This window comes from Pelodiscus sinensis, chromosome 13 (assembly GCF_049634645.1).
Source record: "Pelodiscus sinensis isolate JC-2024 chromosome 13, ASM4963464v1, whole genome shotgun sequence".
Classification (NCBI taxonomy): domain Eukaryota; kingdom Metazoa; phylum Chordata; order Testudines; family Trionychidae; genus Pelodiscus; species Pelodiscus sinensis.
The window spans coordinates 26649156-26665853 of record NC_134723.1 but is presented as its reverse complement, the minus strand read 5'-3'; the positions used below and the strand labels follow the sequence as shown (position 1 = coordinate 26665853).

General features: G+C 43.5%; 1 protein-coding gene across 4 annotated transcripts in view; it reads right to left on the bottom strand.

Annotated features, from left to right (window-relative positions):
- AMOT (angiomotin) overlaps positions 1–16698 on the bottom strand; it is a 99671-nt gene that overhangs the window by 52890 nt on the left and 30083 nt on the right. For 3 of the 4 annotated variants that reach the window (XM_075940903.1, XM_075940902.1, XM_075940901.1), the window contains 2 exons: positions 4925–5093; positions 2476–3376 (listed from right to left, as the gene is read on the bottom strand). In XM_075940903.1, the coding sequence (XP_075797018.1) occupies positions 2476–3329 (854 nt within the window). In that variant the 5' untranslated portion in view covers positions 3330–3376; positions 4925–5093. Of the gene's footprint in view, positions 1–2475; positions 3377–4693; positions 4881–4924; positions 5094–16698 lie in introns of those variants that run through there. The other variant, XM_014580114.2, reaches the window with a different exon arrangement.

The window sequence follows — 16698 nt, the reverse complement described above, 5'->3', positions numbered from 1 at the left end:
ATTATTAGAAGATATACCCGGTGTTGCTTGGGTACTTCAGGGCAGAGGCTCGGTGTGTGTGGGGGGGGGGGGGGGGTGCAGGAGTCAATGCAGGGGTTTGGAGATGTGGGGGGCTCATGGTAGGGGGCTGAAGGTGTGAGGGGAGCAGGATTCAGGATTTGGAGAATGAGAAGGGGCTCAGGATGTGCAGGATTCAGGGTTAGGGGATAAGGAACAGCTCAGGGCAGAGGGTGGGGTGCATGAGTCAGGAAAGGAGGTTGTGAGGCGGGGAGGCCCAGGAGAGATGGGGCTAATGACAGACGCAAGGGCAACTGTCAGCTGGTCCTTGAGGCCAACCCAGGGTGGTGAGCGAAAATATCTTTGCTATTAGCTGCTCCCCAGAGATGTAACACTTGCTGCCCCCCCCCCCCCCCCATGGTCATTCAAGAATATAACTGTCTGTGCTATCACAACCCTCCCTTCTGTCTGATGAGAAACATGGCATTTCTGGCACAACCCAGCCCTCACCTTGCTTTAAGCTATGATAAGGGGAAGCTGCATAGCAAATGTGGTGATCCTAGCTCTTACTGTTTTAGGAGGCGTTCTTGAACAAACAGACTCACAGACAGACACACAGATGCACAAACTCTCTCAAATCTATAGCAGATTTATGTAGGCAGATCAAAGAGCCTTCTCACCAGGCCCAATTGCTACAGAAAGCATTTTGGAGCACAAACAATGGCAAACAAAGCCTGAAAATAGCTTCCAATGTGGCTGGAAAGGATCCAGGTAGATTCAGATTCTTCAGAACTCTGAATCTATTCCAAAAACATTGGCTTTTCTCTTCCTCTTCCTCCCCCACTTTTTAGACACAAATACACACAGCCTCCTCTGCCTACCTTTGTAATACTTCACTGACCTCATGTTGCTGTTTTAGAACATTTTCCAGCCACCAAGCAAGGCAGAAATTATTATACTGATGTCCACTAGCTTAAAACATTGTAAGAGGGCTTCTACTTGATATAAGGGAGAAATCTGACCGCCCACCCCAGCTGGGTCGGACAAAAGAAAAGGTCCATTAGAGCCAGGCTATATTCCAGTTTAATAAACTCGATCTGTTCCTCCCACCCGGAAAGGTTGCCAATCCTCCAGGATTGTCCTGGAGTAGGGATGTTAAATTTAGTTTAATCAATAAGCGGGGGAGCTGCAGCAGGGTTAGCTCCCAGCCCGAGGAGCTAACCTCTTTGCAGCTCTGCCTTTTAAACGTATTAAGAGCTGGCAGGCCAGCTGATTTCCCACTCAGGCAAGGTCCCCTCACTGCGCACCAGCCTTTTAAATGTATTAAGAGCCTGCCAATACTGGCTGCTGGCCCCGCCCCCAGGGACTATAGAATAGAAGACCAACCAATAAGATTTCATGAGGTTACTCAGCTATTCATTTAACCGATATTTAACATCCCTGGTAGGGACCCAGTGGGGGAGGAGAGGGGGGAACCAGCACGAGCCGGGACAGCGGATTCCCACAGCTTGTGCTGTGCTTCTGATTTTTAAATGTATTAAGCACTGGCAGGCTCTTAATACATTTAAAAAGCAGAGGTGTTGCATCTGGGACTGGGCGCGAGCCAGGAATTAGCGGATTCCCAGCTCGCGCCTGGTCCGCCTGCCCCCCTACCTTCCCTGGCTCCTGCAAAGACAGTGTTGGGGTAAACCGGCTTTTAAGCTGGCTGCCCTGCCCACTTGCTGCCTCTGATAGGGGCAGCAAGGGGTGGAGCAGCTAGTCACTTACATCCCTATCCTAGAGTCAGTGAGAATTGGAACCAATCTCCCAGTAACTACTAAAAGCAAACTGGGAGATTTTAATGAGATAAAGAAAATGGTATTATGGCATGCTCGGAAAAACTCCCAGAATAGCTTGAATCAGAGTTGGCAACCGTTCCCTGGATATCAGTATTTGCCCCCAGATCAGACCTAGCAACTGAACTAGAGCAAACCAGAGTAGGCCAGGATCTCAATAATTCAGGAGGAAATAATGGTTGCAGTGATAAACAAACAAGTCTGGGTTGGTGCACTTTCCCCTTTCCTAAGTGATCTGATATGAAGACATTAAGGCGTGGTCTATACCCTGATAGTCTATTGTCCTGGCAGATCCAGCTAAAGCAAGAGATTGAATGTTTCAACAGTGAATCATGCAGCTTTGGCTGTTTGGCAGAGCTGTTGCAGGACTCAGGAAGTAGGTTAGAACTCAGTGTGGACCCATCTATGCTGCAATATTAAACTATATTTAACAGTGTTAGGCTATTATTGCAAGGACCCTAACCCCTAATGCTCAGCCTACAGTCCTTCCATACTACAGCTATAGCTTAATAGAGCTGGGATCATCATAAAAACTCAACCTGTACTGGGGGGGGGAAGGGAGAGTTTTGCCCCTTTTTTGCTTCTTACAAAGATAAAAACCACAGAGCTGGGAAGGTGACTAAGCAGTTAAGAGGCCACTCACCTGACTGATCCATAATCAGGAGGATGCTGATATCTCATCATAGGCCCATCGGATCGACTCTGCTGGCTCATGCGATGATCACTATAGAAATGCCCAGGGTCCTGAGGTTTGCAGTTCATGGGTGGGGTGGACATGTTTTTGAAAGGATACTCTGGCGGAGGGCCCCGGTGCTCTATCACTTTCAGATTTGGCTGGGGCGGCGTGGGCACTGAGTTTTTATAGAAATCATTGGAACTCGAGTTTTTGTACAGGTCATTTGGCTGCGGGGGGGAAAGTGGCGCACTGGTGACGGGCGCATGGGCTTTGACGCCGCTAGTGGCCAATGACAGCTGCATCAGCCTCTCACTGAGAGAGCGAACGTGTCCTTGCTTGAGGTCCTTAAGTCCTTCATCCTGATGGACTTTCCCAGGGTTCACTCGCTGAACCGTAGGCCGCCCTTCAGTCCTCATCTTTTGATTGGTTACTCCCGTCACATAAAATGCTGCCCCAACGCTAGCATGCTGCTGGCCCCGGAAATACTGTGACTGGACTTTAGCTTCTTCGTACGTTGGGAGGTCTTCACTGTTCTGAAGTCTTGGAGAAAGCTGCTTTTCCATGATGCTATTGTCCACTTGAATCTCCTGGCCCTGGGGCTCTTGGCGGGCAGCATGAGTCACAAGCTGATGGTCCTGGGTGCTCAGCCCTTCGTTCTGAGACCCTGGACTCCCACTGCTGTTGAAAGGGGGTGCATTCCCTGTGGCTTGTTGATGTAAAGCAAGGAGGTTGCGGTTGTCATTTGGGTTTCCGTATCTGAGCTGCTCCTGCAGCAGACGCTGTAGAACTGTCGTAGCTGTTTGCTCTTCTGAATTCCTCATCTCAAACTGTGGTTCCTTTGGGGTGGAATGCAAAAGCTGCCCTAGACCTAAGGGGAGGAGATATGGTTAGTAGTTCTTTAGTGGATCAAGGAAGGGACAATTTAGGAGCAATGGTTTGAAACTGAAAAAAAAACCTATAAAACAGATTAAAAGGGATTTCTTAACAATAAGGATCATTAAGGCCATCAGACACCTGTGTGATAACGTGGCGAAGCCTCCAGTGACTGAAGGTAACCAGGCTGTGGACTGAATGACCCAAACAGGAAGGCTTTTCATGATCTATAATTCACAACATGGTGGTAAAAATGTCCAAGTCCTGTCCACAGTATACTAATTCCTGCCAATGGTAAATTACATGGCAGAAATGGGAATCATAATCAAGGACCAAGAAGAAAATAATTGGTTAAATTTAAGGAAAAAACAAGATATATATGCTTAAGAGTGAAAAAGGAGAATACCCATCACTTAGGTAGTTTACAGTAAACAAATGAACATCTGACTAGATAATTGTTATAGGTTTGGGGGCAGAATTGTAAAGCCCAGTTTCCCTTTTTTACCCACTAAATATTGGTTTATGTGATTTTACTTAAACATCTAAACTCCTGACACACAAGCATAATAAAGTAGTTAGATGCCTAAATGACATCAGTTGTAACCACACAACTATGGAGGGGAGGGAAAGGGTCATCAGACTGAGGTCTACAAAATCCAGACTCTGAGTACGAGTCTGAAATTGAAAGGAAAAACATAACGAGTGTCACTTAAACTCATAGATCAATAACAAATACATACTAAATAGGAGCTTGATGGTCAGTGAGCCAAAGTGGTGATACAGGGGACAAAGCCACTAAATCTCCCGTCAGAGTTGCAAGTATTCAACTATTCTGAAAAATAAACCTAATACGCCCCAGACTGGGCATGCAAGACTTGATGCACTCCAAATCCAGGGTCATTTTTGAAAATGTGAGCAAAAAGTTGCTTGCCCCAAGTGCCACAGTCTGTGACAGAGCCAGGGATAGAAATAAGGTCTCCGGATTCTTATGAAGTCTCTTTATTCTGTGTCTTAACTCCTATTCTGTCATGACAGCTTACAGACGACATTTATCAGCCATATCAGGAGGTACTATAAGCTGGTTTTATTTATATTTTTATATATATATATATATATATATATATATATATATATATATATATATATATATATACACACACACACACACACACACACTGTATACATTATATACTGTATATAAAGTGTTCTTAACCCTTTTTATTGTACATACTGTATACTGCATACTGTAATGTTTTACTTTTTTTAAGCCTTTTTTACCCTTTTTGCTCAGTTCAGCTGCTGCTGCTGTTACCTTATGACTCATTTTTTGCTGAAGCTCACTCACTATGCTCTTGCCATTTTGATGCCGGACTATCAGGAGTGCTGGACTATTGGATGCCGGACTATTGGAGTTTTACTGGACTGTCAAGAGAGAAGTTTCTAGAGAGAAAATCAGAACATGCCCTATTCCATAAAAAATTTAGATACCAACACATGCACTGGAATGATACTCCTTTGAAATCATATCTTCTATGGCTTGTACCTTATTTCTGTCACTTTGACTTCCTCAGCCAGGTGTAGCAATTCTGATACATGAGGGGGGGGGACACCTGGCCTTCCTCCTGAAGGTCCAAAATCTCCACTCAGAAATGGTTTCAGTCCTTTCAGTAATTGGGCTCACTTGAGGCTCTCTTCAATCCTCCCCAAAAAATCTGAAAAAGAGAGAACATTTTAACTAGCAGTGAGGACACCAGGAGTTACAAAACTTGATCAATATGCCATGCTCCCCAACCCTTCACCTACTTTCAACTTCTCCTGAACCTATGAATTTTGGTTCCCTTGAGATGAACAAATCCTATTAACACCCAACCCCAGACACTTCTTAATCATTAGTTTTTCTGCTTTGAGAACAACTGTCATCTAATTATGCTCTCTCTTTTTTGTGCCTCCAAGAAAAGTGGTGATAAAAATTCCCTAATTATTTAAATCCACTGGTTTCCTTTTTGGTAGGAATGAAAGCTACACTGCTGAAGATGCCTTATTGGCTGTCTTTCAGTAGTACTGTATAAATACGTCAATAATAAATATATTACCTTGCATTAGAAGTTCTCAAAGCACTTTACAAACATTAACGAATTAGGCATCATAACATCCCTATGAGGCAAGTTAAGAATTATCCCAATTTTTAGATGGGAAAAATGAGGAACAGTTGCCATAGACGTATAAGGCAGAATCCAGAGCTACCTCCCAAATCCTGGTCTTTAGCATCATCCTTTGCCTTTTAGGATGAAAGGCAATTAAAATATTTTAATATCTTTGGGTATGTCTACACTACCCCGCTAGTTCGAACTAGCGGGGTAATGTAGGCATACTGCACTTGCAAATGAAGCCCGGAATTTGAATTTCCCGGGCTTCATTTGCATAAACCGGGCGCCGCCATTTTTAAATCCCGGCTAGTTTGAACCCCGTGCCGCGCGGCTACACGCGGCACGGAGTAGCTAGTTCGGATTAGGAAACCTAATCCGAACTAGCTGTACTCCTCATTCCATGCAAATGAAGCCCGGGAAATTCAAATCCCGGGCTTCATTTGCAAGTGCGGTATGCTTACATTACCCTCCTAGTTCGAATTAGGAGGGTAGTGTAGACATACCCTCAGATACTAGAGGTAGACAAAAATTAGATCAAACTTCTATATCTATGTCTATATACAAATTTCCCCCCCCCCCCCCGCAAAAACAGAGATTAAGTTAAACATAAATTCCTGGGTGTATTCTTGAATCTCTCAAAGATGGATGTTAACTCTACTACTGAATGAGGTAAGGACGGATGTAAGTTGACTATTCAACTATCTGATAAGCATGCACATAAGCTTATTGGGTAGTCGAGTAGAGTACAGCCGATCCCCGAGTTACGAACAGGCGATTTATGACCGTTCGCATGTATGACCAAACCTTCTATTAAGCGGTTGTAAAGGCAGTCCCTGAGTTACAAACACGACCCACATTTACGAACAGCGCAGTCGCATGTAAATCAATGGGGTTCGACTTACAAACACTTCAAGTTATGGCCAAGTGTTTGGTCCATAGCTCGTTCGTATCTTGGGGACTGGCTGTACTCAACTACTTGCTTCCCCTTCCCCCGCCCTTTTGCAGCCTTTGTATGAGAGGCTAAAAGGAGGAGCTCATGCTGGGGGCGGTGCCACCTCCAGCCACCTCTCCCCCCCGCCTCTAATAGAGGCAGCGAGCTGGGGGTAGGGAAGGCTGCTCCAGCAGCAGTCCCTATACATGGGGGGTCCCTGCCCACCAAGCTCTTACTACAGCCTCTCTTCGAGTTACGAACGAGTTACGGACTAAACACTTGGCCGTAACTCTATCTGTTCATAACTCGGACCCCACTGAGTTACACGTGACCACACTGTTCGTAACCGCGGGTCGCGTTCGTAACTCGGGAACCGCCTTTACGACCACTCTATGGGAGCTTTGGTTGTAAGTGCGAACGATCGTAACTCGACCGTTCGCAACTCGGGGAGCGGCTGTACATTTAAAATGCAGAGGCGCAGCGGTCCTGGAGCAAGGCTCCCCTTATTAACTAATCGTGTTGTTGATACAAATTGCATCAACTATACAATCAGCAAAATACCCGTTCCTTAACATCCTTAGAACAAGGTTCTCTGAAGAGGGAGTGAATCAATGCAAAGGAAGTGGAACACAGTTGTATATAAACTATGCACATATTTTAAGAATGGACAATTATAACAAAACAAAACAAAACAAAAACAAGCAAAAAAAAACCCAAAATTAGTCACTGAAATATGTAATTTAACATGATTTCCTGGAATGTTGCAAAATATAAAGTCAGCAGATGCAATGAAAGAATGCAGACATGAATACGTCTGTCTCCGTTTTATTATGGTGCCCATCCACACCCAAAGAAATGATCTCAGATCCGTAAGTTAACTAATTAGAGTGTCTGCAGCAATTTCAGTACACATGAACAATATCTAACTATGGAACAAGCCTCTGTTGTCTGGTGTGCTACATGCAAGATGGTGGCTAAGAACTAACACCTAGTGTCAAATTCTTAACAAGTGACTTAACTTGAGAGGGATATATTGAAAACAGCTGCTAAAAATATGCAGCAAGAGATCCTTTAAACCCAGGCTTTAAGATAGCAGATAACTAGAATAATTTGCAGCTTCTTTTCCAGTACTGCACAATGTAAGGTTCAAGGATCTTTAGTCTTGTTCATACCAACATCATAATTTATTCACTTTTTACAAAGTCACCCTACGCAACCTTTTTTATGAGAGCACACAAAGGCTTTTATCCTGTAATATGATGCTATCTTTCCACCCAACTACAGTACCTCTTTGGTGTTAAGTGGGCAAATGTGGATTTTATCTTCTCGTTAAAAAACAATGTAGTTTGAGGGCAAATTCCATAAATCCTGTTTCTCAGTGTAAAAGATTTCTCAATGGAACAGTTCAATCTAATGTCCTCTAATATTCCTGAAGCAGAAAAGTACTAAGTACGACCATAGTTATTTCACACACACCCTCTTACATCACACAACTCTAACTTCTTGCATTGAAGCAATAGAACAAACAAGACGACATTCCACTACAAAAAAAACAACCCTACCAGTGTGATTAAGGAACACTACATAATTGGCCTGTACTTTTGGTGCAAATTAGGAACCATCCCTGGAAAACCAGGACATGAGACAAATCCAGTTATACTATAGGAATGCTTTAGCCAATTGATCCTGCTTTCTTGAAACTTAAGTTGCTAGCAACGTTACTGCTAGCCCAACTTTGTTAGCTACACCTTATTTAATTATCACTCACAAAGAGGGCTTTGTGCAACTTGCTTCTGTGGCAAGATCCCTGGATTCTGCAGTGCTTGTATGCAGAATGCTGGAAATTCTATAGCAGATCAATTTAAATAGTGGGTTTTATGTAATTAAACATGTCAATGATCAGTACAATCAGGACTGAAGTTTGTGTGTTATTTGTTGGGATTCTAAATCCTAGGTATGCACTCCCAATATTTTCAGTTTTCAGTATGCCAAAGGTTTCTGTATTGAAAATACAGAAGGGTACTGCAAATTGCCAAGGGGAAGCTGAAGGTTTTGGCAACTGGCAAGGCATGGTAGGCTGGAGTTTGGGCATGATCACGTTATATGGTAGCTATTACAAAATGATTGGCAGTGAAATAATTGATGCTGCCACTTAAATAGTCAGCTTTAGGTTTCAGTTTTACCATCAAGATGAATGGAGCAGCTCACACTCGGGATGTGAAAGGTTAACCGGTTAACCAGCTAACTTATAAGCATCACCCAAAATGGGTAATGTTTACTGGGCCCGGTTAACCGGCAGGGGCTGGAGCAATTCCCCTCCTGCCCCTGGCAGGAGGCTGTTCCAGCTCCATGGGGACCTGCTCCGGTCAGAGCAACCCCTCTTTACAGCAGGCCCAGCCTCCCGTTGCAGGTTACACACTGGCTCCCGCCTCAAAAGACCAAACTATTATATCCTAGGAGTTCCTTGTCCATCACTCATTTCACTCAGATTTAGTGCAGAATTTAAAATGATCACAGGGCTTGGTTATCAGGAAACACAGCAGTGTATTTTCAGTTCTTCACTCACATTTCTGCCTGCATTATGAAAATAAGCAGATAAGTGAAATACTCACCCACTCTTGAAGAGTGGCTACAATGGCATAGCTACATATTACCCTGTGTGGAGAGACTGCAGCACTAAGAACAACACAGGTAAATGGACGTGTCTCATTTCTGCTTGCGAAAGTAAGTGGAATGTAAGATTCCCTATGTATGCAGCCTGTACACACTTGCCCTGCATTACTGCTTAGCCAAGAAGCTAATTAACTAGCGTATCAGGAGGGATAAGAACAGGTTCACCTCCTCTTCCCAAGGGCTGAAGTACAGTTAAGCACATTCAGTTTTATTCAGCCCTATACCATCCATACAAATAAAACATAATCCAATGTCTTTATGGATTCAGAAGTTCCATATATCCAGCCACTTCAAAGTGGAGAATAAGAGCATTTCCAAGTGAGTCTAATGGCTTTGCTGGCTGGTGTCGTGGTCTATTTCTTTAGAGATGCAGATCCTCCTCCTCTCTCCCACCCAGACCCCATGCTAGCAGGAGCAGATACCATTTGGTTCTCTGCCAACTACGCTTTCACAGCCAGTTGAAAAGTTCTGTGATCTCAGAGAACTCTGTTGGCTCCAGAAGAAAGGTGAGGAGATATTTAGCATGAAGATGAGGGGCTTGGACTGTGTCAGAAACCAAAAGATGTCTCGAGAAGTGCTTAAATGAAGGGGGACCCTGACGCATAATAGATACCTTAGACAGGACTGGGGAAAAGCACAGAGTAGCTCACATTCAGAGTCATCTATAGCAGAGAAAGCAAGCTTGCCCTCAGCAGGCAGCCTGGATACGGTCCCAGTCCTGCAATCTCTGATTCAGGAGTAGCCCTTACAAGCAGACTGCTCAGAAATGCAGTTACTGCACATGCACGCACACCCTTTGAAGGGGCTGGAAATGTCGGGTTCATGAGAGTGAGGGCAGAAAGCTGTTCAGCGAGTGAGGTAGGTGATGGGCCAGAACAGCAGGGATCAGGGAACCACAGTCCCCCATTTTTAACTCTGGTATAGTTTGGGGACAAATTACAAGGCTTGAGCAAGTGCGGAGCAGCACAGGCAGGTGCTGTGCTTTGTGGGAGAGAGGATGATCCGCTCCACCGCCACAAAGCTGTACTCCTGCCTATAGCGCCAGTCTCTTCCTGGGGTGGGCCCCTCTCAGTGTCCTGCACCCGAATCCTCGTCCCCCTGAGGCGTTGCCCTGGGCCCTTCACCTGCCCTGGGTGGTGCACCCCAGCTAGCAAGGACAAAGGATAATTGAAGGGTTCCTAGGTTTGTCATGGCCCAGCTCCACCTTCCAGGCTGGCAAGGGGGTAGGGCGTCAGGTGGAGGAGGAGCAGCAGGGCATGGGACCACAGAAGGAGCAGTGCTTTGGGGGCTCCCTTCTTCTGCCAAGGTTCCGGCACTCCTGACGCAGGTCATAACTAAACATTCTTACCTATATTCCAACCCTTTCCAAGGAAGAGAAATAAGAATATGGAGGAGAAGAATTGCCCTTGAGAATAAAGGTTTTATAGGTGTGCATGCCCGCTGTCTCCAACACTTAAAACCCCAGGGACAGGCATGCTCCAATCCTCAGAGTTCTGATAATATTTTACCCTTGCATTTGAACAGAGCACAATTGTTACCAAATACATTTCAAAGTACAGTGCCCCCAGGTAAATGACATCAAAGAAAACTGGTTACCTAACATGCTTCCCTATCTGGGATTCAATTATCCCTTTCTCAGTTGCTTGTGTTTGCTGACTGTGTCTCAGGTGATCTTGCAGGTGTGGCACCCAGCAGGTGCATGCATCAGTGCCAGCATTACACATCTTCATACCACAGAGACAGAGTCACCACACAAAAGAGGAAAACTTCCTCCTTTTAGCTAAAAAGAAGAAGTAATGCCACCTGGAATCATACAAATTACACACGCTCTTTTAGCGTTAGATCATCAGGCATTCTAATACTGCAGCGAGGGAGGGGCTCACAGACCTAGGCCTAGGTAGATGGAACATAGTTCTAATAACTGACACAACTTGCAAATACACTCTTGGCAAGAACTGTATCACTTTGATGAAAATGGCTCAATATCTTCCCTTACAGCCCCACCACACTGGAAGTGGGTCAGGGTGAAATAAAGAAAAGCCTCAGCAAGCCTGAACAGAAAGTACTGAGTGAAAACTCTACAAAAAATTAACCTAATAAAAGTTGAGTGATATTATCAGTAAGTGCAACAGGCTGCTGAGGAGCCTGATCGAAAGAGAGGTAAAAGACTTCACCTCTACTCCCAATTCCTGTTTTTCCATCACAAAATATCAGTTTCCTTAGAGGGACTCGATCAAGTAATTTTAGCCCAGTATAATTAACGTTAGTTGTTTTAAAATGGAAGCAGGAAATGCTTTTCCAAAACCCAGTATAAATGGAAATGTTTCCTGGACTTGAGTTTAAATATTTCAGTAAAAAGGGTGTGATAAGGGATTCAAAGGTTGTCCAGCAATACTGGAAACCCAAACTCAGTAGCATTGCTCAAACAGATAAAGGTATAGCCTGTTGTCTTGGTCGAAATGGAAGATCTATAGAGTTAAAATTTATCCAGCTGTTTCCAGGGGATATGATATTCTTCACTTCTTGTCCTATACTGTTTTGTGCTGCAGTGTGCTCCGACACAGCTGTAGCAATGTACAAGCTGTCCTCGCTAGAAATCCAAGATACGTTCCAAAAAAACTTGGGACTTATAGCAAAACAACTTAAAGAGGGGAATTTTTTTCCTGCGGCTGACTTGCATTTGTGCAAATTGGTTTGGGTTTTTTTGTACGACAGGGAACAGGAAGACTTAGAACACATCAGTTCCTATAAGCATCAACAACTTTAGTGTGGAGGGGACATATACTGGAGCGACTTATAGTGGTGACGCCCTGTACTCTGGAGACTACTGTTTAGCAAGCGACATAGCAATTCCTGTACATCTAGAGCAAAATCCTGATTACTCTGAAGTCAATAGGAATTTTACCATAGATGTTTGCATGGTTTAACTAGATCCATATTGAATCGATTTTGTTCAACTGGTGCAAGTTTTCTAATACCAGGTCTTACACCACAATAAGGTTATTGGTGCCGTTTTGCAAATATATATTGGGCCAGATTCATTCTTGTTGAACTTTACTGATTTCAATAATTCTTCAATTTTTCAGAGCGGTCTGGTGAATTGTCAAACTCAAACAGCTTTTTGAATTCAACATTTAGTTTTTGGGGGTTTTTTTATAGACACTTTACTCCTTACTGCAGCTTGTACTCAGGCTTCTGTTGTCAGCAGCCCCATCCCACAAATATCCCAAGTATGCATCAGCGTCATTTTCATTTCATTGTGTGGTTTCTCCCTTCCTTTGCTGATTTAGTCCAGGCCTTTCTTTTGGATTTTCAGATAATGAAAACCACTTGAGGTCAAAATAAAATCTTCAAATCCATAAATCAGTTTCACCTGCATTATCAAGACTGAGCAAAGCATTTAGGGCCGTTCATCTGTTCCTATAAATAGGATCAAAATGTTAAGTTGTGCATTGAATAAAAAGGTCAGAATCGAGTTCCACATTTTAAAAAGCAGAATTCCTTCCTACAATATGACACAATGGCCACGGACATGTATTATCTAGCCACACATTTATGTTATATGTTATTCTAAGGTAGTTTTTCTTGATAGGTCAGGTATAGCATGGCAAAAAGCAAAAAAAAAGCTAGCGCAGATCTCTAATATTAATAAAAACTGGTAGTGGTTAAGGGGGCAAAAAACTTTACCATGGCCTGATGTTAGCATAGAATTAATTCCCTATATTTTGCCCATATTTTGCCAGTTAGGGGAGTGATATTTTTGACAATATATAGTAATGTTCTTAAAAGCCCTAGAAAGGATGCAATTGTAATACTTGCTTTTACTTGTAAACTTATTTCGAACAGGGAACTAGTATAAGCTGTGTTGGCAAAAGATTTGTTTGCCAGTAGAGGTTGCATATACACTAGGTTTTTTTGCCAGTTTAGTTATAATAAAAAAACATTTAAACACAGATCTGGCCTAGATGACTTTGCTAAAGGACACAGGAAATTGGAGACTTGGTTATACACGAAATTTGCACTAGTTTAACCAGAAATGGTTGTTAAAATCAATTTGGTACAAAGACTGCAAATACTGATGAAGAGTCTTTTAAATCATATTACACCTGGCTTATATCCATTTAATTTAGGTCTGTAATTTACCAACACAACATAAACCGAGAGTTAAACTGATTTAAGTGTCATCATATTCAGGGCTTGCACCAGTTTGACTAGGCAGATTTTTAAATCAACTTAGTCAAATTAGTATACCTGTCTAGTATAAGCAATGTCCTAGGTTTATGTGCTAGCCACCACTAGTGTATTACAGCCTCTTCCCGACTTATGAACCGGCTACGGACCAAGCAATTGGACCAAGTGTTCGTAACTCAGGATCTGCCACTTACGACAGCTTCGGTCGTAACTGCAAACTGTCTTAAGTCGACCATTCGCATCTCGGGGATCGGCTGTATATGCATTAACAGCAGTTGCAGGGAAAACAACCCCAAAATAATCCAAGCACTCCACAATTTTCACATACTTTGTTCTAAAATATAACTGTAATTTAAGCTTATATGCATGAGTCATTAATGATTCAGAACCTCAGAAAGTATTTTAACCATAAGTTTGCTATTCAGAGGTTAATTTAACACAAGTCATCCTGGGAAATAGAAGTAAAAAAATAAAAAGGATCCAGAGGCACTATATGGCAGTGCCTGTTTCTGAGCATTCTCTACAGGACAGCAAATGCAGAGCAAGTCTGTGGACCGTGAAAGAAAATGGGTGAAGAGCTGGCTGCTCATAAACAGGGAGAAGGCAATTACATTTTCATCACCAAAATGGTATAAGATTTGCCCTCCACAACATGCCATATTAGATTTTTATTACAGGTGGATTAGCACTGACTTCCCTCCACTACATCACTGTGCAAGATTCCAGCACACAGGCCTCATTCACCTAAAATCACCACAGCAAATATACCATTTTAAAAACAAACTGCAAGGCAGTCTATATTTCTCCACTGCAAAGTGAAACGGTTGCTTGTTTATTTATTTATTTTTCACTCTACCAGATCAAAACTATTCATACATTCCTCGTTCACTGATCTCTCACAAAAATCAATTGTCTGATTCACACTTCCATGGCTATAAATACACACAACACATTCATAAAGGTAAGATTTAATAAATTATTTAAAAAATATGTCTGGGTGTCTAAAGAAATGCAGAGCTCCACTCGCTTGGAGGGGTTTAACAGACAAGAAAAGTAAATATTATGCTGTAGACTTAAACTGTAATTGGTCTTACGATTCTTTTGCTTTTATTGTCTCCTGTCATTGCATTGGTGCTGAGAGATCTTTGCCTGAGTTGTTGAAGTTTCATGACAGTTTTGCAAGGCTGAGTTATATGAAACATTACAGAAATATTATGTGTTTATGGTGTCTTCTAATACACTTAACTGCAACATTTTCATAAGGACAAATTGTCCATCTAAGTGGAAAATCTAGACTAGAGATACTTGAAGCATGAACCAAATACTTTTACAAGTACTGAAGCTATAGGCATAGCACTGAGTATGCAGTAGTCATGCTATGTGGCTGGCCCTGCATTCCAAAACGGCTTTGGAACACGCGCTCTTTTTCTCTGAATAGAACTTAACAAGTTAGTGGACCATGCCACCAATTTGGATTCCTAAGAAAGCCATTTGCCACCTCTCTTGTAAAAGACAATGACCTAAAGCAGTGATACTCAGACCTTCAGTGGTTCAGGAGCCAAATTACTCAGTGGTTCAGGAGCCAAATTAGCAATCAGCATTACCCCAAAGAGCTACATGTAGTGTGAATTCATTGTTTCCTTTACTATATTTTCCTCACAGCAAAATGACTGAAGTGACCAACTATTATCATTTTATCAACTACAAATGATCAGTAACATAGTAAAAGCATCGTGATTGGTTAATAATTAAATCACAGTGTTTTACTATCATGTGCTGCTAAAAGCTGTAGGAGACACATTAAAGAAACACTTGCAGCTCCTCGGCCTCAGTCTGAGTATCACTGATCTAAAGATAGTTTTCAGCTGAATAAATTAATATTGGGAGGAGGGGCGAGGAATTCAGCACCTTGTGGAAAAGCTCAACCCCTAAAGTGATAATGACCCACAGGGGAGAAAGCAAATCCAAGGAACAGACAAAAGGCCACCCAAGAAAATATGGACTGAGCCGTTAATCAATGGATCTCATCTTCTATGATGCCATTGGTGAGCGACAAAGCCAATCATCCATCAGCAAATCCAATTCTAGATTAGGGATGTAAGTGAATTCTCAACTACTTGACTACCTGATAAGACTAAGCTTATTGGACATTCAGGTGGAGTACTCAACTCCTCACTTCCGCCCACCCATGCTGCCTCTGTATGAGAGGCAGCATGGGGTGGGGGGGGAAGCTGGTGCTGGGGGAAGCCGGCTTAAAAGCCTATTCCCCACAGCACCGGCTCCGCAGTGCCACTTCTCCCCCCTCCATCATGCTGCCTCTATCAGAGGCAGCGGGGGCAGAGAAAGTAGGGGAGGTTGCTCCGGCAGCAGCCCCTGCCCACAGCCAGCCCCAGCCACCGCAAATAGGGGCTAGTTCCGGAGCAGCCCCTGTCCACGGTCAGTCTGGGCCGCCACGAACAGGGGCTGCTGGACCCAGCGTGAGCTGGGACTGAGCAGTCCCAGCTCACACTGGTCCAGGACTGCTGCGCCTCTGCCTTTTAAATGTAGTAGGAGCTGCTAGGCTCTTACTATATTTAAAAGGCAAAGGCACAGCAATCCCAGAGTCAGCGCAAGCTGAGACTACTCAGTCCCATCTCACCGGCTCTGAGAAGTACCCCCACTGCGGCTCAGCAGAGTGGCTCCCCTTACTAACTAACCATGTAGTCGATACAAATTTTATCGACTGCATAATTAGCAAAATACTCGTTTCTTACCATCCTCATTACAGATGTCACATTAAAAACCCGCCATGTGTGCGTGGTGTACTCTTTTCAGATCCTACACTTTTCTTGTAATGTCTGAGTATGATGACTTTAAAAATGTTTGAGAGCCTGCACAAAAGTTTGCTATCAGAACAATCCGTCCTGTGCTATGATTTCCAGGTCACTAGGAGATATGCCCCGTGACTTCACATTGGCCTTTAAGATACCTGTATAACATTTATCCTGACCACCAACAGAGCACTTGCTGTGAACAAGCTGGCTATAGAAGATCTAAAGTAACTACAAGATGGGCCAAACCTGCCTTGAAGAAGTTTCCATTATGGTTTACAGTTTGGTTCTGTGGCTCTCAGCATCCCCAGGGTATGTCTACACTACCCTCCTAGTTCGAACTAGGAGGGTAATGTATGCATACCGCACTTGCTAATGAAGCCCGGGATTTGAATTTCCCGGGCTTCATTAGCATAAGCGGGGAGCCGCCATTTTTAAATCCCCGCTGCTTCGAACCCCGTGTAGCGCGGCTACACGGGGCTCGAACTAGGTAGTTCGGACTAGGGTGCCTATTCCGAACTACCGGTACACCTCGTTTCACAGAATCAACAGAAGTTGACAGTCG